Here is a 23,451-nt window from a genome sequence, read left to right on the forward strand (position 1 = left end):
AGAGCAGGCTTTGCAATTGGACCTGACGCAAATTAAAGCTAAAAGGGCCTGCAAAGAAATGGGCATGCTGGATCACTCAAGCCTATTTTCAAATAGTTGATCCTGATGTTTGGGCCTGGCTAAATTTGTTGTCAACAACACAAAAGCCCATTCACACGGCCCAGTATAATATTCAACACATCGGGTGCCCAGATTAAATTGGGGTGTCTGCAGAAGAAATACATTCGACGGATTCAAAAAAAATAAATATATATACATCCATCGACACAAAAATTATCTCAACACCAGAAATACAAATTTTTCTGAACTACAACGGTTTGATCCCTTTACAGGGTATGTAGGCAATCTAGCGACCCACTAGATGCAACCGCAAATCCAAACAGAATCCCTGACTCCACCAGTCAAATTCAGCCAGTCCTAAATTGAATCACTGACTCCAGTCAAATTCTCCCAACACAAGAAATACAAATTCTCAAGAACTACAACGGTTTGATCCCTCCCCGAGGGTATGTAGGCAATCTAGCGACCCCCTAGATGCAACCGCAATTCCAAATAAAATCTCTGACTCCCTGGTTCATCCAATCTGAATCCCTGACCTCATCAGTCAAATTCTGCCAAACACCAGGAAACGTCACAGCCTTTCCAAATAAAATCTCTGACTCCCTAGTTCATCCAATCCGAATCCCTGACCGCATCGGTTAAATTCCGCCAAACACCAGGAAACGTCATAGCCTCCCCAAACAAACCCAAAACAAATCGAATCCCTGGTTCACTCACACCAAATTCGTCCAAACACTATTCACATTCCAAAAGCAATACCCTCCAATGGGTCATTCACTCATTGGAAACTCTGAACTACAACGGTTTGATCCCTTTACAGGGTATGTAGGCAATCTAGCGACCCACTAGATGCAACCGCAAATCCAAACAAAATCCCGGACTCCCTGGTTCATTCAATTCGAATCCCTGACCTCATCAGTCAAATTCTACCAAACACCAGGAAACGTCATCCAAAATCGAATCCCTGGTTCACTTACACCAAATTCGTCCAAACACTATTCTTATTCCAAAAAGCCATACCTTCTGATGGGTCATTCACCCATTGGAAATCTTGAACTACGAATGGCTTGATCCCTCTCCCAGGGTACGTAGGCAACCCATTCCGACATCAGGGTGCAGCCATAAAAATAAACAAGCACACATATCCCTACAATTGATTTCTTCATAATAGGAATCAAAGGGTTTTTCCCTGTAATGGGGATTGTAATTAAAAGACACATTCTGTCTTGAATGGGTCGAATCCGAACTAATTAAAACTCTATTCTATTAATGGATACGAGTGAAATTATGTTGGGTGACATTTACGCTCACTGTGTGCAATTTTTTGCTCAACATAATTTTTGGCACGCCCGGTGGGACCCATTCTCCTTTTCATCTCCTTTATGAAGATACTAATGTATTTTGTGTGTGTGTTTCTCAGGAAACAATACAATGGCACCACAAGTTACCGTGTTCTTCCACAGGCTCCCAGCAGTTGGCGACAACACAAAAAGGACTGGTCATCGTATGTCCTTTGTGATTGGTCATGCACCCATTACTCGAAGCATGACAAAGCCCAAGCTTGGAGCCAAACAGGACAACAAGGCTGTGAAGGTTGTCAAGACTCAGATCGTTAAGACCCTTTCAAAGAATGCCATCAGAAACCAAAGGAAAAGAGCCGCCAGGGCTCAGAGGAAAAGAGACGCTGAGGCTAAAACAATTGAGGCCATCTTGGCGGAAATTGCTCAGTTGACACCAGCTCTGGTCAAAACCACCAACGCTCCCAAGACTCCTCCAGCTACTAAGGTCCACATGCTAGCTCATTTCATGGTTGGCACCATTCCGGTCTATCTACCTAGCACTGAGAGTGTGATGGTGACCTCTACTGAGGAGAAAGAGGAAGACGAAGCTTCAGTGGCTCAGGAGTCCACTACCTCTTCACAAAGAGTTATCATACGGGAAGGTCAAAACATCGACCCAAAACAAATAGCTGAAGGGGTAATCAAGGCCCTCGACGCACCATCAAGGCATGTAGGGAGGCCAAAGGGGGCTAGAAACAAAGAGTATCCGGTTTTCAAAGATGACTCTTACTCAGGGCCAGTCACTCGCAACAAGGCTCACAAAATGACGCCTAGAGATGCTTCTTCAGTGGGCACTGCATCAAAAGATGAGGGACAAACGTGGAAAGATAATCCACTCTATGAGACATCTGTAAAAGAAAGAGTCTCCCGGCTGCAAACTGACGGCTCCTCGCAGGGTTCAGAAAGCAGTGAAAGCAGAGAACCCGATGGTGCACAAGTGCTGGTAGCTAACCCGCAAAGCCCTGAAGAACAAATGCAAGAGTTGCAGAGAAGGTTAGCACAACTTGAGCTTGAAGCTATTCGAAGGCAAGAGGAAGAGGCCAAGAGGCGTGCTGAAATAGAAGCAGCAGCAGCCAAAAAATTGGAAGAGAAGGAGGCTGAAGTAGCTGCATTGGTAGCACAACTAGCCTTAATGGCCAATAACAAGGACAGGGGCAAAGAGATGTTCCAATACACAGAACGGAAGCATGAGGAACGTGGAGATTCTTCAGGCGACTCAAACACATTCTCCCCCGCCGACATCAAGACAATGATAGCCGAGGGGATTAAGGAATTTCAGTTATCACTGAATCCGCCTGTAATTGGGTACAGGAAGCCATACCTTCTCCATTATGACGCCATACCTTTCCCCAAAGGGTATCAGAGGCCTACTTTCGATAAGTTTGATGGGATAAATGGCTCTCCTCACGAACATTTGGCCCACTTCCACTCAGCTTGCGGAGAGACTTCACAACTGGATGCCTTTTTGGTTAGGCAATTTGTTCAGTCCCTCAAAGGGTCCGCATTCACATGGTACACCCAGCTTCAGCCAGGATCCATTACAACATGGGACGACATGCAGAGAGCATTCTTGGCACAGTTTGTCAGTTCCAAGAAAAAGGTCTCAATCATTGACTTGGCTGACGCAAGACAAAAGGTAGGGGAAAATGCCAATGACTTCATCACGAGGTGGAGAAGCTTGAACCTCCAATGCCCTGAGAAGCTGACTGAACAGTCTGCAGTTCAAATGTGCGCCAACAACTTGCTTCCGGATATTGCGACATTTGTTGGCACCGCAGAGCCTCAAACTTTTGACGCATTGGTTTCAAAGGCTAGCAATGTGGAAAGACAGATAGCTCGCCAAAAGACGATGACTCCAAAAGTTCAGGCGGGGGAAAAGAAAAATGACCTCAAGAAACCTGCAGTGAAGAAGGGAGAGTCAATGGCCACCTTCATCAAAACAGAAAAGAACAATGCGGGCAGCAGTAATCGAGGAAGGGATGAGCAACCTCGGGGGCTCACATGGAAAGAAAGAAGACAGGTCAAGTATTCATTTGATGACGACAATGTAGACTCGATCTTTGATGAACTTCTTGCAGCAAAAGCCATAAAGCTCCCAGAACCGAAACGCCCTGCTGAAATGAACAGGACCAACGACCCCAGGTATTGTAGGTACCATTGCTTGGTCGGTCACACGCTAAAGGGCTGCTACATCCTTAAAAATTTAATTCAAGAGATGATTAACAATCAGGAAATAGAGATTGATTCGTCTCCAAACAAAACTGCATCTGCAAATGTGGTCGAGGAAGGTCCAAGGCAAATTCCCTCACCAACAAAGGCTGCAACAGTCTCATTACCAGAGGGTACTATACGCTTCGCTTTCCAGGTGGACAATGAAGTTAAGATTGTTCATGCGCACCCAGATATGCCTCGCCCTGGGAATCCAAAAATTCCGAGTCTGTACGAGCTAATGACCGCACCGAGTTTTGATATTTGGGAAGATTCAGAAGATTCAGATGGGTCAGCAGACGGGTGGAAGACACTGGCCAAAGTGTTCAAGCACCGTCCTATCAACACTGGGTCCTCCGCTCAATCGGGAGTTAAGATCAGGGGAAGGCCGTCCTTAAGAAACAAGAAAAAGAAGAAGAGAGCACCCAAGAAAGTTCAGATCCTTGGTGAAGAAGAGTATGAACAACTACCAAGGGTGCCAATCACTCTTCGAGAATTTTTACCTAAGGAACTTCTCGAAGCTGAACTGCAAGAGGATGGTGAAGAAGTGCTTGAGTGTTGCATGGTCACCATTGAGGGCCCTAAGGGATCAGACACCGAGGCGGACGATGAAAGCTTTGATAAATCGGAACCCGAGGTTAATAAGATCACTTTACGCTCTGGTTTGAGCATTCCAGGAGCTGACAAGCAGAAAGAAGTGAATGAACCATCTGATAGCCCGAAAAAGTTAAAGTTGAAAAACGTTCCAGAGAACACGACGGACAAGACTGGAAAAGCCTCGACGTCAAAGAACTCTAAACCAGAGCAAAACGAGGGCCGAATAAAGGAGTCATCACAGAAATACAAATATAATGTGCTGGCTCACCTGAAACGTGTCCCAGCTACGTTGAGTGTCTATGACGCATTGCAGATGTCAAGGGAGCTGAGGGAAGCACTCATTGAAGCTTTATTGAGCCCTGACATGTACAAGGAAGAGGTTGCCATAACCACACCAAAGGTTTGTGCAAGTTGTATGGAGTGCATCACATTTGGTGAAGAGGATCTCTTATTAGGATCTGAGTACCACAATAGACCCCTTTATGTTACAGGACTTGTGGGAAACACGACGCTTAATCGGATCCTCTTAGATGGTGGTTCAGCTGTGAATCTTCTACCGCTCAAGACACTTCGCACGATAGGAATGGGTGTGAAACAATTGTCCCCATCCATGTTGACAATCCAGGGATACAACCAATCTGGGCAAAAGGCCATGGGCACTATTACACTCCAGATGGAGATTGGGGGGCTATGCTCGGACGCATTATTTCATGTGATTGATGCTCCGACATCTTTTAACGTACTATTGGGACGACCTTGGCTCCACACATATGGCGTTGTTCCTTCGACATTACATCAGTGCTTCAAGTATTTGGCAGATGGTGAGGCTAAGAAAGTATTGGCAGATGTAAATCCCTTTAAAGGTGAAGAAGTAAACTACTCTGATGCCAAATTCTACAAGTCTCCAACCTTTGGTCTGACACAGCAGCCAAAGACTGGAATATTGGAGGATAACGTAGTTGAACGACGGTCTGAAAAACCTAAGGTAGCTAAGCCACCAAAGCCCATCCGAGTCAAGGTGATGACCCCAAAAGATGAGAAGCCTTCAAGCTCAACAGCAATACGACCTAAAGTGATCTTCAAATATTCAAAGAAAGACCAGCGAGAACCTGGACAAAAGGCTTTAACTCCAATCAGAGATACAATTGAGGCACTCATGACAAGTTACACTAAGCCTCTTCACAAGATTGATCAGTCTATCCCAGGGGGCAATTTGGTCATTTCCACAAAATTTGGGAACAAGCAAAGCCAGAACAAGCGCATTGTCTCATTCAGAAATACATCATCTGCTCCGCTAAGGGTCAAATCAAGAAGGCTCAGGAACAGGCCAGGGAACAATGCACTCAAGATCACAGTTCAACATGTGAATGGCATGCTTAAAGCAAAAGTTCCCGAAGCAGACATACTGACAGATCACGAAAGGGCTGTTTTTCAGGAAGAACAGGTGATGGAGAAGCCATCACGTGTCTCAGTCTTTCAACGCCTAGGGACGAGAAATCCACCCCGTGTCCCAATCTTTCAACGCTTGGAAACTCAAAAGCAACCCCGTGTCTCAGCTTTCCAGCGTTTGGGCAACACGCCTTCATTGCAGTCCAGCAAGTCACAAGCAAGTAAGAAATGCAAGGTCAAACGACGCACAAAGGTGATCTTTAAAAAGATGATGGGTTCTAAGCCAGATAAAAATACGGAAGAATCAGTGCTAGTGAACTGTCTTTCTTTTGAAGAGGATCCAGACCAAGAACAAGCGCCGGAATTCATTGACACTGCCCAGCCTGCTCCCCCACAAATGGAAGATGGAGGACAAGCAACCATTGATGACCTCCAAGAGATCAACCTTGGGACAGCTGAAGACCCGAAGCCTGTATTTGTGAGTTCCCTGTTGACGCCAGACGAATTGGAAGGCTACAAATCTCTTCTGCAGGAATATAAGGACGTCTTCGCATGGGGCTATCAAGACATGCCAGGTTTAGATCCAAAAGTGGCAGTTCACAAGTTAGCAGTCTCGGATCAGAAACGCTGGGTAAAACAGGCTCCTCGACGCTTTCGCCCAGAGCTCGCTGTTCAAGTTAAAACAGAAGTTGATAAGCTCATTGACGCTGGTTTCATCCGAGAGGTTAAATATCCCACGTGGCTGGCAAGTATCGTCCCAGTGAAGAAGAAGAACGGACAGATCCGCATTTGCGTTGACTATAGAGATCTCAACGACGCATGCCCAAAAGATGAGTTCCCGCTCCCAATTACAGAGTTACTGGTTGATGCTACAACGGGATATGGTGCCTTGTCCTTTATGGATGGTTTCTCTGGTTATAATCAGATCAAGATGGCACCCGAAGACGAAGAGCTCACAGCATTTCGTACACCAAAAGGGGTATACTGCTACACCGTAATGCCCTTCGGTTTAAAGAATGCAGGGGCAACCTATCAAAGGGCTATGACAGTCATCTTCAGCGACATGCTACACAACACAGTTGAGTGTTACGTCGACGAGTTGGTGGTCAAGTCAAGAAAAAGGGAGCACCACTTAGTTGACTTGAGGAGGGTGTTTGAAAGGCTCCGAAAACATCAACTTAAAATGAACCCCTTGAAGTGTGCATTCGGGGTAACATCTGGAAAGTTCCTTGGATTCGTTGTCAGGTACCGAGGAATAGAGATTGACCCCACCAAAATCAAGGCGATCAGAGAAATGCCTCCTCCCAGAAATTTGCGAGAGCTAAGAGGGTTACAGGGTAGACTGGCTTACATAAGGAGGTTCATTTCAAACCTTTCTGGAAGATGCCAACCCTTCACAAGATTGATGAAGAAGGACGTCCCATTTGTATGGGATCAAACTTGCCAAAATGCCTTTGACAGCATCAAGGAGTACCTCCTTAAGCCTCCAGTGTTAATGGCACCTGTCAAAGGAAAACCCCTCATCCTCTATATTGCGGCACTCGAACGATCTCTGGGGGCATTGCTTGCTCAAAACAATGACGAGGGAAAAGAAAATGCTTTGTATTACCTGAGCAGGACACTTGTGGGGGCAGAACACAACTACACCCCCATCGAAAAGGTTTGCCTAGCCTTGGTCTTTGCCGCTCAGAAGTTACGACACTACATGCTCGCTCATAACATTACTCTAATCTCCAAAGCCGATCCACTCAGGTACTTAATGTCAAAACCCGTGCTATCCGGACGCATAGCAAAATGGTCTTTGTTCCTATCAGAGTTCGATATCAAATACGTGTCTCAAAAAGCCATAAAAGGGCAAGCACTTGCTGATTTCTTAGCAGCACACCCTGTGCCTGATTGTATGGAACTACCAGAAGACCTACCGGATGAAGAGGTTTTCTCAACAGAAACATCCACATGGCAGCTTTATTTTGATGGGGCGGCTAGGAAAAGAGGAGCAGCAGCAGGCATTATACTTATTACACCATCTGGGGGTTTAATCCCATACTCATTCTCTCTCATGGCTATATGTTCGAATAACGTTGCAGAATACGAAGCCTTGATCATTGGCCTTGAGATAGCACTGGAAATGAAGATTGACTCTTTGCAGGTCTATGGAGACTCTCAGCTGATTGTCAAGCAAGTAAATGACGAGTACGCAGTCAAAAATGAGAACCTCATTCCGTACCATGGAAGAGCCAAATACCTCATGGCACAGTTCTACGAAGTATATGTTAGCCACATTCCCAGATCAGAGAATGACAAAGCTGACGCACTAGCGAACTTGGCGGCATCCTTAACACTCCCAAATGAAAGAGATATTCAGATAACAGTTGGAGAACGTCGCCTATTGCCTCCAGTATTTGAACAAATGGAAGAATCTCAAGAAATACATACAGTCTCAGTGTTCGAAGTCGAGGAGGTGCCAGATTGGCGAAAAGACATGATCGAATACTGCCGAACAGGAAAGTTGCCTAGCGATCCTAGAAAAAGGGTGTATGTGAGACGAACAGCCCTGCGGTTCGCTTATCTAAATGACACTTTGTACAAAAGGTCCTTTGATGGGATACTCCTAAGGTGTCTGTCAAAAGAAGAGGCAACTCAAGCTCTTAGGGACACCCATGCAGGTATTTGTGGAGCTCATCAAGCTGGTCCAAAACTGGCAGCCCAACTGAAATGAATAGGCTACTACTGGCCGACAATGGTACAAGATTCAGTGAATTACGCTCGAGCCTGCAAGGCATGCCAAGTACATGGGGATTTTATACATCAACCCCCATTACCTCTGCATCCTTCTGTCCTTTCATACCCCTTTGAGACATGGGGATTAGATGTCATGGGTGCCATAAACCCTAAATCCTCACGACTACATCAGTACATACTAGCAGCGACTGATAACTTTTCTAAGTGGGCTGAAGCAATTCCCCTGAAGGTAGTCAAGGCAGAAGATGTTGCAAGCTTTATCCGAAACAACATCATTTACCGTTTCGGTGTACCTACAAAGATAGTATCTGACAACGCCTCATACTTCAAGTGTAAGGCCATGGTCCAGCTGTGTGAGAAATACCATATTCAGCATGCATTCTCTGCAAGCTACAACCCTACAGCTAATGGGCAAGCTGAGGCTTTCAACAAGGTTTTTTGCAACATCTTAAAGAAGATGGTCTCAGGAAATAAAAGAGACTGGCATGAACGCCTACCTGAGGCATTGTGGGCCTATAGAACTACTGTTCGTACAGCAACGGGGTGCACGCCATATAATTTGGTATACGGGTCTGAAGCAGTGTTACCACTAGAGATCCAGTTGACATCACTGAGGATTGCTACTCAGCTTGCAAGTTCAGATGAAAATGTGAAGATCAGGCTTGCAGAACTTGAAGCTCTTGATGAAAAAAGACTGGCGGTCCAACAAAGGCTTGAGATCTACCAAGCACAGGTTGCTGGTGCCTTCAACAAAAAGGTTAAGTTCAGATCATTCAGAGTTGGAGATTTAGTCTTAACAATACGAAGGCCCATAATTGTTACCAGAAAGTCAAAGGGAAAATTTGAGCCAAAATGGGAGGGACCCTATGTCATTACTAAAGTCTTCACCAAAGGAGCATACGAGCTTTCAAATGCAGACGGAGACTGTATCTACCCTTGTGTGAACGGGAAGTTTGTCAAAAAGTTCTTCACTTAAGATGCTCGCTGGATTGACAACCTAAAAGAATAATCCAGGCCAAGATAGAGCACAGAAATACAGTCCCACCAGAACTACGACGGCTTGATCCCTCAAAAGGGGTACGTAGGCAGTCTAGTCTCAAAGCTAGATGCAGCCACCCATTTTAAACACCCATTCCTGAATCAATCAGGTGAACTACGTGTAGCTTGATCCCTTCACAGGGTACGTAGGCAACCTAGCTTTAACTAGGTGCAGCTGCAAAAAATTTTTAAAACAAATCATTTCCCTGATTCAAGCAGGGGGAACTACGTTTGGCTTGATCCCTTAACGGGGTACGTAGGCAGTCCTAACAACTGGATCCAGCCATCTTTTCCAACACATCTGCTTTCCTTTAATTAATTCAATTTGTGGTTAAATCAACAATCATAGGTTGAATTATCACAGGGTTCACATAGCAAACAGAGGAAAGAAATAAATGGACAAATACTTCAGTTTTATTCCAGGTTAAGAAGATACATTTGGAAACTACTTTAAAGCTGAAGTACATCTCATCAAAGTTTAGAATCAAGAGAAGGACAAAATCGATCACTAGCTATGGAAAATGGAAACAAAAGTCCTACACAAAGAGCAAACGGTGGGAACAGGCTCCCAAAACCGAATCCTAAACTACCTCAAGTCTGTACTGGGGTGGTGCACACATGGAATAACGGGAAAAAAGAATCGAACAGGCTCTGATACGCCTCTGTTTCCAACTTATACGAAGCCGAAGCCTGCTCAATCTCAGGGAGTTTCTCCTCCATATAAGCAGCTCTGTCTTCTTGAAGCTTCTGGCCTCTTTCATCATGCTCTTTCAAGGAATCCTTCAGTTCCTGTAGAGTGTCTTCAAGAGATTGTCTCTTAGCATTATATTCTGATCGCCTCTTCTGAACACGCTGCTCATCTGCTATGATATCAGATTCCGTGGCTTTCAAGGCTTCAAGCTCTTTGGAAGATCCCGCAAGCTGAGACTCTAAACTTCCCTTGGATTTCTTACACTTCTCAAGTTCAACATCCATGGTAGTTTTCTGCTCAAGGACCTCAGTAGTAGCTAACGACTGGTCCGCCACCTCCAGCATTTTCTCAATAGCAGTTACGAACGCTTCAAGTTGCGACTTTCCAGCTTTCAGAGGCTTAATTGCAGGGTGAAGCATGTCAAGACTTGATCTAATGTCCAAAACATGGACTAACAGCTCCTTTGGCGTCGAAGATGAAGAAACTTTAGCGTAAATGTCTACAACCTGAGCAATGAGGTAATTCTTCTTGAAGGATGGCAGTTCTGAACCAAGCAAATTAGATATGGAGTTCTCCAGATTTGACAATGGTGACAGAGCCTGGTTTGAAGAAGCTTCACTCAAACAGATGGTTGGCATAACCGCTTCATTCTCAATGACCTGATTTGGAGCTTCCGCTCTCAAAGGACTGTGAACATCCAACTCATGCTCACCATTTGAAGACGACTTCACTGGGATGACGACAGTCTCTTCAACTACCTTTTCAAGCCTAACTCTTTTGTGTCCACCACGTTCATCTGTGGGATGGGCCCTGCTGGCCTTAGAACAAGAAGCTCCGTCACGAGATTTTCGAGGAGCCTTTCTAGAAGATTTCCCGAGAGACTTGTCCACCTTTGAGATTTTAATCTCTTGTTTCAAACCAGTAGAAATTTCTCTCAAGTTCTGCACGACGAAAACACTCTGTGACTTTTCAGGAGGGCGCTTGTTCAAAGTCGTGAAGGTTTTTGACACTGATAACCCCAAGTAAGGAGTACAAGCTCTTGACCACCACCTGCAGTACCACCATGTACACTGTCCAGAACGAGAAGAACGTGGGATAAAGAAACGAGAGGTAGTGTTCTTCCTATACAGGATAGTCTGTGCCCTCAGCAGATCCTCAACACCACATTGCTGCCTTTTGGAAACACTAAAGGTTAGTTTGTTGGAGGGAACACTCTGATCAAGACCAAATTGACGAGCAAACCTGTTCGGATAATAGGGCTCAAGGAAAAGACTCTCGCCAACTCGCACAGGCAGCACTGCAGAACGCATACAGACGAGGACCTCAAATAACACATCAGGCAATTTGTCGTCATCAAGCAAAAAACGGTCTTTTTCACAGGCTACAGAGATAGGGCGATGCACGACAGATTTGTTGGTCCTGAAAACCATACGAGCCTCTGTGATGCTTAGACTCCTGCCTTGAATACCTGCATACCTGGCCAAACGAGGATACCCTCCTGGGAATTCTTTATCAGAGCGTGATGAGTACAGATAAGGAAAATATTCTCCGAGCCAGCCAATGACGTAGTGGATAGGCAAACAAGAGTTGGAAGAGCCAGGACCAGCAGAGTGGGTAGCCATCTCACCAAGACCATGGTACACATAACCCAGTACTGTGGGTGCAAGAGATACTCTGATGCCCTGTGCCATCAAAGAGGCCATATAGAAAGTCTCAGGCCTTATCTTCTTACTGTTGGAAGGGAGAACGAACCTGCTAAGCCAGAACGCGAGGAATGCAGCCAGTCTTCCTTGCTTTGAAATCTTCAACTCAAGCTTTGGTTCTCTCAATTTCGGAACCCCAGAATTCTTACATTCACCATAGGCTCCGTAAATTATCTCCCCACGATAAAAATGTTCTATCCACCATGGCCAGTAGACATATCTGCTTTTGTAAGCAGCGCACAGATAGGTATAAATCCTCAAGAGCTCTGCAACTGTAGAATGGTATAATTCAACCTTCACCAGATCTTTGTTTGGAGGAATGAATTCTTCGTATGGTTCTCCTGAAACCGGCAATCCTCCAATAACATTCAAATCATGCAAAGAGATGCTCATTTCCCCATCTGCATGGTGAAAACTGTTTGTTAAAGGCCCCCACAGCTCACAGAATGCCCTCCACACATTACTGCAATACTCATACGGATAACGGGAAACAGCAACTGCACCGAAGATACCAGCTTTGTCTAATGTCTCTTCAAATTCAGTTAGGGTGGTTTCCGTCCATTCTAGAATGCCATGCTCAAATACGGCCCGACCACGAAAACAGAAGTCTTCACCTCAGTCTTTCTTACACTTCAGCATTCTATGAAGGGCTGGGTAAAAATCTTCTCCAACTGGGAACTTGTTGTCACCGTCCTCTTCATTGTTCACCTTCATCAACGTGTGAGCATCAAAATGAGCACCGAAATAGCGGACATTCTTTATAACACCGTCTTCGGCATGAGGATCGAATCTAAGGTAACCAGAATTCAAGTTGGCAGTGGTAACCCAGGTAGGCCTACTCTCAAGGGACACTGTGAGGCTGATCGAGTTCAAAGGTAACGATCTTCGGTATTCAGGACCGTAGTCAAGATCTTTCCCTTGCTTCTTTGGGGCTCGCTCGGAGCAAAGAAATCCTTGAGCATCCATTTACCTATACACAGAAATACAGATTAGTAAGTGGGAAATATCAAGCCTCGCACGTGTAAAGTCTTTCCACGCACAATGCTTGGGGGCAACTGTTGAGACGTAAAAAAAAAAAAAAAAAAAAAAAAATTTTGCTACATATATACAGCTGCCGTGGCAAAGAAAAAAGAAATACATGCAGATAAGCTTTATCACATATATTTGACCAAGTTCAAATAGCAAGCAACGGGGTTATTCAATTATATTACAAAGTCCTTTGGTTTTGAATGACGTCAAGGATAGGTTCTGTTGTTTAACAGATTGGCCAGTTCAAATATATATGAGGATAACAAGTGATAAGGATAGACTTGTTATTCAAATTCAAATGCAAAATACAAAGTGGTTATCACCATCCGGTTGAGCCTATCCCACCACTATATAGGCTGCAACACCGAAGAGAAATACACACGGAGAGACACACGGAGAGAGAGGAGAAAAATATTCAGAAAACAAGCTAAAGTCCTGCCAAAACAGAGCGTGAAGCGGAGCAGATCCACCAACAATTCAAACCCCAGAAGGTGAAGCTCAGGTATACAACACATTTATGTCTTGCTCTTTGGTAAGGAAATACTGTTCAGCAAGCTTGTTGTCAACAAAAGATAGGCTGTTCATGAACAACCTTTATTCTTTTGTTAAAGCTCTCTCAAGAAATACATGGTCATTCATGAACGGCCAACCTTCATGATGATCTACTCCTGCGCTAAGACATATAGGGTCGTTCATGAACGGCCGGAGTCTTAGAGCACTTGGCTGCTGCAATTTCCAGCGTTGGAACATAGGGTCGTTCATGAACGGCCGAGTCCCAATGCTAAAAACCTGCACAAGACGCCACATTCAGTCCGAAGTAATACCCATCACACAAAAAGCTTCCCATTCTGCCTCGTGTTCCTTCTTCCACCATGACAGAAGCCTTGCACCACCACTTTCAGACAAAAAAAAACAAGCCCATACAAAGCCAAACAACTAAAAGAAATAATCGAAGCCTCACCCTTTAAAAGTTGCTCTTGTAATCCTTCTCTGTAACCTGCAAACCAAAAGAAATAAAAGAGTTAGAAGGCAGAGCTGCAGACAAGAGTAAAAGAGATAAAAGAAAAAAAAGTAAAAAGGAAAGCAGAACTGAAGGCTACTATTTCTTTGCGGTGCTTACCCGGAAAGCCGACAGCAGGGCTTGGCGGCGGTGGCTTAATTAAGCCTACATATCCAGAAGCTTTCATGTCAATTGTTAGTTGAAAGGCAAAATTACGTTCTGGAACCAAGACAAGGATAATTAAATTCATCTTTTTTGTTCTCAGAACTGGTGATTTAATTAACAAAAAGGCAAGCTAAAACTTGCGAGTGCTTTCTGTGTTTGAAGCGGTGGTGAACGGTGGTGATAATCAAAGCAGGGCATGGTGGCAACTTTAATTATTAATCAGCTTCTACATGGTCAGAAACATGGGGTCAAAGCTCAGTCAAAGACTTAAGCTTGCTGTTTGTTGCAAACTATGAAGTCAAACAATGGCATGTTTAATTAATTGTTTCTTTTGAGGGACTGACGACAACAAGTGCAGCAACATGGTTCAATTGACAATTGCTTTGCCAAAGAATAAATAGCTTTAATCTTTAATCATGTGTGCTGCAAGTCATGGCCCATCAAAATACATAATTGAATATATGGTGTGCTGTAGGTTTCTTTCATATACAAAGGACAAAGACCAGAATATTTGTGGCATATATGAAAAGAATGAAAGGCATGGCAGGAGTTTTCAAATATATATTGCATAGTTACATATATATTGCAAACGGTGGTGAATGGTGGCAATTAAAGCAGCCTCACCTTTCTGGAACTTTAATTATGGAGGAGTGTCCAAAACCTGCAAACAATGACAAAGGGGCTTTAAATATAGACTTTTCAAAGACATATTGCAAGTCTGAGTCCTCAAAATTATAGTTAAATATATGTAAGCTTTTAAGCATGTATATTTGATTATGAAGTTGTGGTGTGCTTTAGATGCAAGAGACAAAAGACTCAAATGCTGTAGCTTTTTTTAAACCACAAAATGACGGGAGCCAATTTCCAGGGCCTTTGAAAAGGGATGAATCATGCAATTAAATCGGTGGCGAACATAACACTTGATTCCAAGTTTGAAGTGGTGGTTTTAAAAGAATATTTGATGGATCGTGGCATTCGCAGAAGAGTCATACCAGTAGAAAAGTTGCAACAGCTTTTCGTTCTTGCTCACCGACTACTCGATCAAGTGCTGTAATGGAAAATTGAACCTGCAGCAGCAAAGAAACAAATTTGGAATCTTAGTCAGTGTTTCGATGGATTGAAATCCATTAAGAAGAGAAGAATGATGGAGGCCATACCCAGTTCGTAAATACGGCATCACGGGCATGCAATCCGCTATTTATGCAGAACCGGTCTTCATGTTTCCCTCTCCAGTACGAACTGTCAGAGTTGGCTTCCATCTCCAACACGATCTCTACTAGCTCGAGGCAACGACTAAAGATCTCACTTTTCTGATGTGAGGATAGAGTTCATCAGTTTTGTTTCATGGGTAGAGCAGGCTTTGCAATTGGACCTGACGCAAATTAAAGCTAAAAGGGCCTGCAAAGAAATGGGCATGCTGGATCACTCAAGCCTATTTTCAAATAGTTGATCCTGATGTTTGGGCCTGGCTAAATTTGTTGTCAACAACACAAAAGCCCATTCACACGGCCCAGTATAATATTCAACACATCGGGTGCCCAGATTAAATTGGGGTGTCTGCAGAAGAAATACATTCGACGGATTCAAAAAAAATAAATATATATACATCCATCGACACAAAAATTATCTCAACACCAGAAATACAAATTTTTCTGAACTACAACGGTTTGATCCCTTTACAGGGTATGTAGGCAATCTAGCGACCCACTAGATGCAACCGCAAATCCAAACAGAATCCCTGACTCCACCAGTCAAATTCAGCCAGTCCTAAATTGAATCACTGACTCCAGTCAAATTCTCCCAACACAAGAAATACAAATTCTCAAGAACTACAACGGTTTGATCCCTCCCCGAGGGTATGTAGGCAATCTAGCGACCCCCTAGATGCAACCGCAATTCCAAATAAAATCTCTGACTCCCTGGTTCATCCAATCTGAATCCCTGACCTCATCAGTCAAATTCTGCCAAACACCAGGAAACGTCACAGCCTTTCCAAATAAAATCTCTGACTCCCTAGTTCATCCAATCCGAATCCCTGACCGCATCGGTTAAATTCCGCCAAACACCAGGAAACGTCATAGCCTCCCCAAACAAACCCAAAACAAATCGAATCCCTGGTTCACTCACACCAAATTCGTCCAAACACTATTCACATTCCAAAAGCAATACCCTCCAATGGGTCATTCACTCATTGGAAACTCTGAACTACAACGGTTTGATCCCTTTACAGGGTATGTAGGCAATCTAGCGACCCACTAGATGCAACCGCAAATCCAAACAAAATCCCGGACTCCCTGGTTCATTCAATTCGAATCCCTGACCTCATCAGTCAAATTCTACCAAACACCAGGAAACGTCATCCAAAATCGAATCTCTGGTTCACTTACACCAAATTCGTCCAAACACTATTCTTATTCCAAAAAGCCATACCTTCTGATGGGTCATTCACCCATTGGAAATCTTGAACTACGAATGGCTTGATCCCTCTCCCAGGGTACGTAGGCAACCCATTCCGACATCAGGGTGCAGCCATAAAAATAAACAAGCACACATATCCCTACAATTGATTTCTTCATAATAGGAATCAAAGGGTTTTTCCCTGTAATGGGGATTGTAATTAAAAGACACATTCTGTCTTGAATGGGTCGAATCCGAACTAATTAAAACTCTATTCTATTAATGGATACGAGTGAAATTATGTTGGGTGACATTTACGCTCACTGTGTGCAATTTTTTGCTCAACACTCTCCCAACTCCAATTCTTCTTCTTCTTCCCAACACTACCTCCTCCCACTCCAATTCTTCTTCTTCTTCTTCCCAACACTACCTCCAATCATAACTCAGATTCAACTCTTCCTTTCTTCGCTTTACTTTAGCTCTCTCCTCTCTTCAATCTTATCCCCGACATAATCCTATCTATCACCTCCATATATGTGTTGTCTGTCCATTTATGAGCTCCTATTCAAGTTTCAGTTTCTGGGTTTTTGTTCTTTCCTCTGCTTTAATTACCAGTCGTGTTTTTAACTTTTTATTTATTTATTTTCATTCATTTCTGTTTTCTGGGTTTTTGTTTGAACTTTAAACAGCTCTTTTGGGACTTATTTATGATCATTTGCTCAATAAAGCCTTGAAATTTGAGTCAAAGATTCATGCTTCTTGGGTTTCATGTAGGAATATCTTCCCCATGAGTCAAAGATTCAACCCTGTTCTTGCCACTGGTGCCTACATCCGATATACTCAATTTCAAAATATCTTAAACCACATCAAGCTCAAATTTTGCTACAGAACTATGTGAATACCCAGAAAAATCAATGTCATCATCATCAATCAATTTGTCAAAGAAATCCTCGTCGGTCTGAACAAAATTTTCCGCAGGTGCAGTAAAAGCATAAATTTACATGAATAGCCGGCAAGCTCCAGAAAACCTCCACCACGCCATCACCAAGCGTCAAAACAGCGCCAACCCGAAAACCTCTGTCGCAACACCGCCCTGACACGCCGCAAGACACCCCTACACCAATCTGAAGACCCCTAGCAGATCCAAGACAGAGATAGAGTCAGATCCCATCGGGATCGGCCCCACCAACACCAGATCCGAACAGCCACAGCCAACACGCAGGGGCGATGACGTCAGAAGCCACCGCCGGAGCCCCGAGATCCGCCGCAGCACCCCCGCGACCGTCACCCATGAACCGAGATGGCGGATTGAAATCGATCCGCCCAAACCGGCACAACATCCCAGCCACCTACCCAGAGCCACGCCGCATCCTTGGCACCCCTCCACAGCTTAACAAACAGCCTCCCCTCCCGGACCGGAGCGCAGCGATGGAGGATCCATCGGCGATCGGCCGGGAGAGAAAGCCCTCCTCCGAATTTCCTTTCTTTTTTCCTCTCGCGCGTGGGCTGCGTTCTTTTTCTCCCTCACTAGTCCCCCTGATATTTTCTTTCTGTTTTTTAAGTCCCAGATCATCTGAGAAGAAGAAGAATAAGAAGATAAAGAAGAAGGAAAAAGAAAAAGAAGAAGGAAAAAGAAACAATTAACAAAAGAAAAGGGCAAATTGGTCTTTTTCTTTGTTTTTGGTCTTCACGTGCTTGCCACGTCAGCAAAGAAACGGCGCCGTCAGAAATTTTGGACGGAAGTATCACATTGGTGTCAAAATATGTGTTTGGGTATCACATTGATACTTTTGAGAGTTCGGGTATCAAATTGGCTTTGGCAGCATAGTTTTGGAACGGTAGCTGAATTTTTCTCTTTATATGTTGATGTAGTTTCTAGTTTCTACATCTATAAGTTGTAGTTTCTCTTATTATTATTATTATTATTAATAAAGTGGCTGACTATTACTGTAAAACAAAAAAAATCTAAATAGAGAATTTTATGCGCGATCTCTCAAATCTTGCTGCTGCGCCTCATCTTATATCCTTTTGGTCAAGGCGGGTTGGTGGAGGTGAAAAAAGCTTGTTGTGGTAAAGGGAAGTTGAAATGTTGAATGCAGAGTTGCCATGTGAACCAGATTCGGATTTGTGTGAAAATCGCTGTAGTTGCTTGTTCTGGGAGCCAATTGTGAGCCCCGGTAAATTTATGGTTATTTGAATTGAAATCCCGAATAAATTTTAATAGACTATTCACTATTGTTACTGTGAATGTACAAACGTTGCTCGATTTTGTTTGATCTTGAAAGTTTTTATTTTCGAATTAGGCCTATGGAGAAGACTTCGGAACAGCCCAATCCACTTTGGGTCACAAATGTGCTAACAGAGTCAAGTTGAGGGCAAGACTGGGATTCCACACGTTAGACTACAAAATGAATGACCAAAAGCTTCTTCTACACGTCTGAATGACCAAAAGCTTCTCCCTTACACTCTCCCTCACACTCTTCCTCTCAAGAACTCTCTCTCTCTCTCTCTCTCTCTCTCTCTCTCTCTCTCTCTCTCTCTCTCCCGTGCTTTCTCTCATCTTCATCTCTTACGACATCACTCCATGATCATCATCAAGCCGACAAGGCTGCTAGTTAGTTTGGGGGTTGACGCTAATCTTCAGTTCGAGACTACAGCGGAGATGGAGTTCGGGTCGATCGGTGATGCACCGTCGACATCGAGTCGAGTAGTAGAACCCGACATGCAAGATCGTCGTTGTCCTTCTCTTGTTGTTTTGAGGTAAAAACCCAAGAAGCCATCTATTTTGGATTTTGGTTTTAAGAGAAATTTGGGTTTTGATTGTTGTTGATAGTTTGGTTGCCGGTGACAACGAGGCCAGAGTCGATTGCATGTGTTCCCTTGTTCGTGGGCTTTGAGGCAGAAGACCCAGACCTCTCTAAGTTGTAAGTGGGTGGAATTGGCTAACAAGTTGTTGCTAACTCCAATGGAGTCTTGAGCTGAGATGAGAAGAAGGAACCAGAGAAGTAGAAGAAGGCGTACTGCTGCTTCTAACCCAACAACGCAGCAAGAAGGAAAAGTTTAATCTAAAGAATTTATAAGGTGAGTGGGAGACCACTTTGGATTGTTATTGTTGTCACTGCTATTTCGATCTGCATGTATTCCATTGGAAACAAATATGCATGGTTTATGAAATCTATTGGTTCGGTGAAACTAATCTGACCTTAAAGTATAGAGTAGACCAAGTTAAAATAGAGGAATTGGAATTAAGGTGAAATCTGAAGGTTGCGTGGAGTTGTACTGTTTCCTATTTGGATTTTGCATGCTCCGTGTGTATTGAAGTTAAGTGGAATAATTATATATGGTTATAATTGATTAAGTTGGATCTATAAATATTTTTGGTCAAAGTATTAATGGGCTTCATACCTTACCATATGGTGAGATGCTGCACGAGTTAGAAATTAGTCCAACTTGAAAAGTGTAATTCATATTCTGTTTTGGGAATAGTGACAAAGGATTTAAAAAGGTCAAACAACTTCAGTTTACTACAAGATGTCATTAAGGGAATGTGGCACGAAATTTGTTCAATCGGGATTCAAGTAGTCAAGTACTAAGCATGAATGAACTTGAGCAAAATGTTGTTTGTGGAAATAAGAATTTAACATCGGATTTGTCGGATGTACCTCCAGTTACCAGTGATTGTAAGCAGTGGTGGTGTTTGCCTAGCATCATGGAGTAAAGGCTCAAACTCCAGGAATTCCAGGTAGGGAATTTAGGACTCTCCTCGATTAGTGGCTTTCATATGTAACGTATATATCTAAATAGTGATTGCATGGCTATGGTTATTTCTTTGTGAATTTAAAGATTTTATATCTTAATGGCCATGCTTGTTTTCAATTTTTTTGATATTGTGTGATGACCTGAGAGTGAGCGGAGCATAGCGACTACCTTGGGTTTCGATCCCCTAAACCTCCGGAGGGGCCGTATGGACAGTATGGTGTCACACATCCTGTGAGGTGTGACACCATTTCTAGGTGATACGATGTACATGGACACTCTCGCTACTCCTTGCCGGTTATGATATTGTTAATCTTGGTAAGGGTGTAGTTGGCATAGTGACCGGTCATCAGGTTTGTGTTTTCTGGGCCAGCAAATGTTTTTGAGACAAAAATCTCTACCTTATGATTTGATCTTGGTTTTTATATGTATACATGGTTTTCGCATACTGGCCAGTAAATTAAATAGTTTTCAAACCTAGTTGGGTTGAGTCCTTATTGAGCAGCAAGGACGAAAGCTCACCCCTATAATAGCTTTGGATGCAGGTACTGTGCGCAAGAATGGGAACGAGCTGGATCAAGCTGGGTTGACATAATTGATTAATGTTGAGTGTCTTTGCATGAAACTTTGTTATTACATGTGAGGTTTCCATTTCATACCCTAGTGTTTGATACATTTCCTTCTGTTATTGGAAGCCTTGCTCGGAGTTGTTTGTCTTCCGATTGCCTTATTCTTTAACCATTTACCTACACCGTCAATGAGCCATGTTTTGGTTAACCGTAAAAATGTCATTTTTGGATTGTACTTCAATACTAGTTTTGCCTCATGGTTTTCAGCTTAACTTCAAAGAAAGTTAAATTGATTTCTTTACTCATTTTACACCTCAAATTATTTTACGCTTCCGACTTCAATTCTAAGTTTAAAAAAAAAAGAAAAAAAGAAGAAGAAGAAGAAACCTTATGGTTTATTTTAAATAAAAAACGCCTTGCGGTTCTTTAAGATGTAAGTTGGATTACCCAGCTTATGTTTTAGAGACTCGCGGCACTGTAACGTGCTCTAGCTGGTGAGGTGCAGTTTGGAGCGTTACACCAATACCATTCAATGGAGGTTGTGTCTGGAATCCTAGCCATATATCTGTTTGGTGGTGCTCCATTTTTGGTGACACCCGTGAGTTTCGGTCCATAGTTGCATAAAAGACAAAATACTGTTTACTCCCTATACTTACAGGGTTTCGACGTTTCAGTCCCTGACGTTTCAATTTCACCTAAAAACTCCCTGAACTCTTCAATTTCACCTAATTGGTCCTTGCCGTCAACTTTCCGTCAAAAACTCTGTTATCTTGCTGACGTGGCAGTCCTTCTACAGTAGAATGACTATTTTACCCTCACTGACCAAAAAAAATAATATTCTCTATTTTTTTTACTCTATTTTCTCTATTTTTTTTAACTCTCTTTTCTCTATTTTTTTTAATTTGATCTTTTTCTTTAGCTCTCTTTTCTCTATTTTTTTTAATTTGTTATCTTCTTTTTTTTTAACTCTCTTTTCTCCTTTTTTTTTTAGCTCTCTTTTCTCTTTTTTTTGTTTGTTCTCTTTTTTTTTTAACTCTCTTTTCTCTATTTTTTAAAATTTGTTCTCTTTTTTTTTTTTGCTACTTTTTTTTTAACTCTTTTTTCTCTTCTTTTTTTATTTGTTTTCTCTCTCTCACTTTTTTTTCATATATTTCTTTCTGTTTTCTTTTTACCTCTTCTTCCTCTTCCTCCTCTCTTCTCTTCGGCCATCTCTTTCCATTCTCTGATCACAGCTCCAGTTTCTGGCCACGCCTGGACGCCAGAATGGTCGGGTTCTCTTCCCTTCAGATCCCTACCGCTTCGTGATATTGGAGTTATATCAGAAGCTTTCTCTCGATGTCAATAATATTTCTATGGTGTTGGTTCGCTGAGATAATGAGCCAAGAGAGAATCCAAGAGGATAAGATGTTTGAGTTTTCCTGCGCAAGGCAGAGATTTGGTCATTTTGGCTGTTTCTGATGGTAACTTGAGAGAGAAATGTTTGAACAGTTTTAGCGGCAAAGAAAGGGAGGTGGGAAAAAAAATTAAAAAATACAGAAAAAAGAGTTAAAAAAAAGAGTAGGAAAAAAAATTAAAGAACAAATTTACAAAAAAGAAAAGAAAAGAGAGTTAAAAAAAAATAGAGAAAAAAGAGTTAAAAAAAAGAGTAGGAAAAAAAAGAACAAATTAAAAAATAGAGAAGAAAGAGTTAAAAAAAAAGAGAGAGAGAGAGAAAAGAGAGTTGAAAAAAAAGAGTAGAAAGAAAAAAAGAGAACAAATTAAAAAAAATAGAGAAAAGAGAATTAAAATAAAAACAGAAAAGAGAGTTAAAAAAAAAAAAACAAGAACAAATAAAAAAGGAGAGAAAAGAGAGTTAAAAAAAAAAAAAAGAGAACAAATCAGAAAAGAGAGAAAATAGAGTTAAAAAAAAAACAGAGAAAAGAAAGTTAAAAAAATAGAGAATATTATTTTTTTTTGTCAGTGAGGGTAAAATAGCCATTTTACTGTATAAGGACTGCCACGTCAGCAAGATAACAGAGTTTTTGACGGAAAGTTGACGGCAAGGACCAATTAGGTGAAATTGAAGAGTTCAGAGAGTTTTTAGGTGAAATTGAAACGTCAGGGACTGAAACGTCGAAACCCTATAAGTATAGGGAGTAAACAGTATTTTGTCCTTGCATAAATATGGTTTATATAGTGACTAAATGAATGAATAAAACCGAATACAAAGTAAATATTCTCAGAATAAAGAAAAAGGAAAAAACACTCCATGCTTTGTAGTGCTTAAAAGCAAAACTCAATTCACCTATTAAATTATTTTTTTTAGTTGAAAATGTCATCTATTGTACAATTTAGCAAGTAGCACAATAATGACTTGCCCAAAGAGCTATCAGAAAGAGTCATTACATAGAGCACACTATACTAGAACACCTCTCACACAAGCATACTACTCAGCACACCCCTATCACACTCACCTTTTTTAGTTAAAGGCAAAAACTAGAAACTAAGTAACCTCAAGAACAAATAAAATTAACCAAGAAGTTACTAGTATCTTGTCGATTACGGAAAAAAAAAAAACAAACCTAACATTTTTTTTTTTGAATTGGCCCGAGGGGCAATAATAGCATTCATCACAAGTTAGGATATGTCGTTACATACATTTCCGTTGCCATTTAAGGACATAGGCAAATAAGAAGATAGTGGTAGTACCCACAGTGGCACATAAAAATAGACCTACTCATTATACAATCAAATACGTAGAGGTAGCGGGGATCCTCTATTGGTATTA

At 42.4% G+C, this 23,451-nt stretch overlaps 1 protein-coding gene and 2 long non-coding RNA genes across 3 annotated transcripts; 1 reads left to right on the forward strand and 2 right to left on the reverse strand.

The window, feature by feature from the left end:
* Positions 1 to 9,896: 9,896 nt before the first annotated feature.
* On the reverse strand, positions 9,897 to 12,578 carry LOC112183675. Its single transcript, XM_024322033.2, has one exon. The coding sequence runs from the start codon at positions 12,159 to 12,161 to the stop codon at positions 9,966 to 9,968; it is 2,196 nt and encodes a 731-aa protein (XP_024177801.1). The 5' UTR covers positions 12,162 to 12,578; the 3' UTR covers positions 9,897 to 9,965.
* A 340-nt stretch (positions 12,579 to 12,918) lies between these two features.
* On the reverse strand, positions 12,919 to 15,312 carry LOC112185758. The gene is made up of 5 exons (XR_002930436.2): positions 15,120 to 15,312; positions 14,955 to 15,029; positions 13,918 to 14,623; positions 13,759 to 13,794; positions 12,919 to 13,586 (listed from the first exon to the last, which is right to left on the reverse strand). It is a non-coding gene; the product is annotated as an uncharacterized LOC112185758 (long non-coding RNA).
* Positions 15,313 to 19,341: 4,029 nt separating this feature from the next.
* LOC112190419 lies at positions 19,342 to 20,703 on the forward strand. Its single transcript, XR_005806435.1, has 3 exons — positions 19,342 to 19,440; positions 20,028 to 20,101; positions 20,649 to 20,703. It is a non-coding gene; the product is annotated as an uncharacterized LOC112190419 (long non-coding RNA).
* The last annotated feature ends 2,748 nt before the right edge of the window (positions 20,704 to 23,451 follow it).

This window comes from Rosa chinensis, chromosome 2 (genome assembly GCF_002994745.2).
Source record: "Rosa chinensis cultivar Old Blush chromosome 2, RchiOBHm-V2, whole genome shotgun sequence".
NCBI classification, from domain to species: domain Eukaryota; kingdom Viridiplantae; phylum Streptophyta; class Magnoliopsida; order Rosales; family Rosaceae; genus Rosa; species Rosa chinensis.

Bases quoted from the DNA above. Each gene is read 5' to 3' on its own strand.
- LOC112183675 (XM_024322033.2), bottom strand. From the start codon at position 12,161: ATGAGCATCTCTTTGCATGATTTGAATGTTATTGGAGGATTGCCGGTT.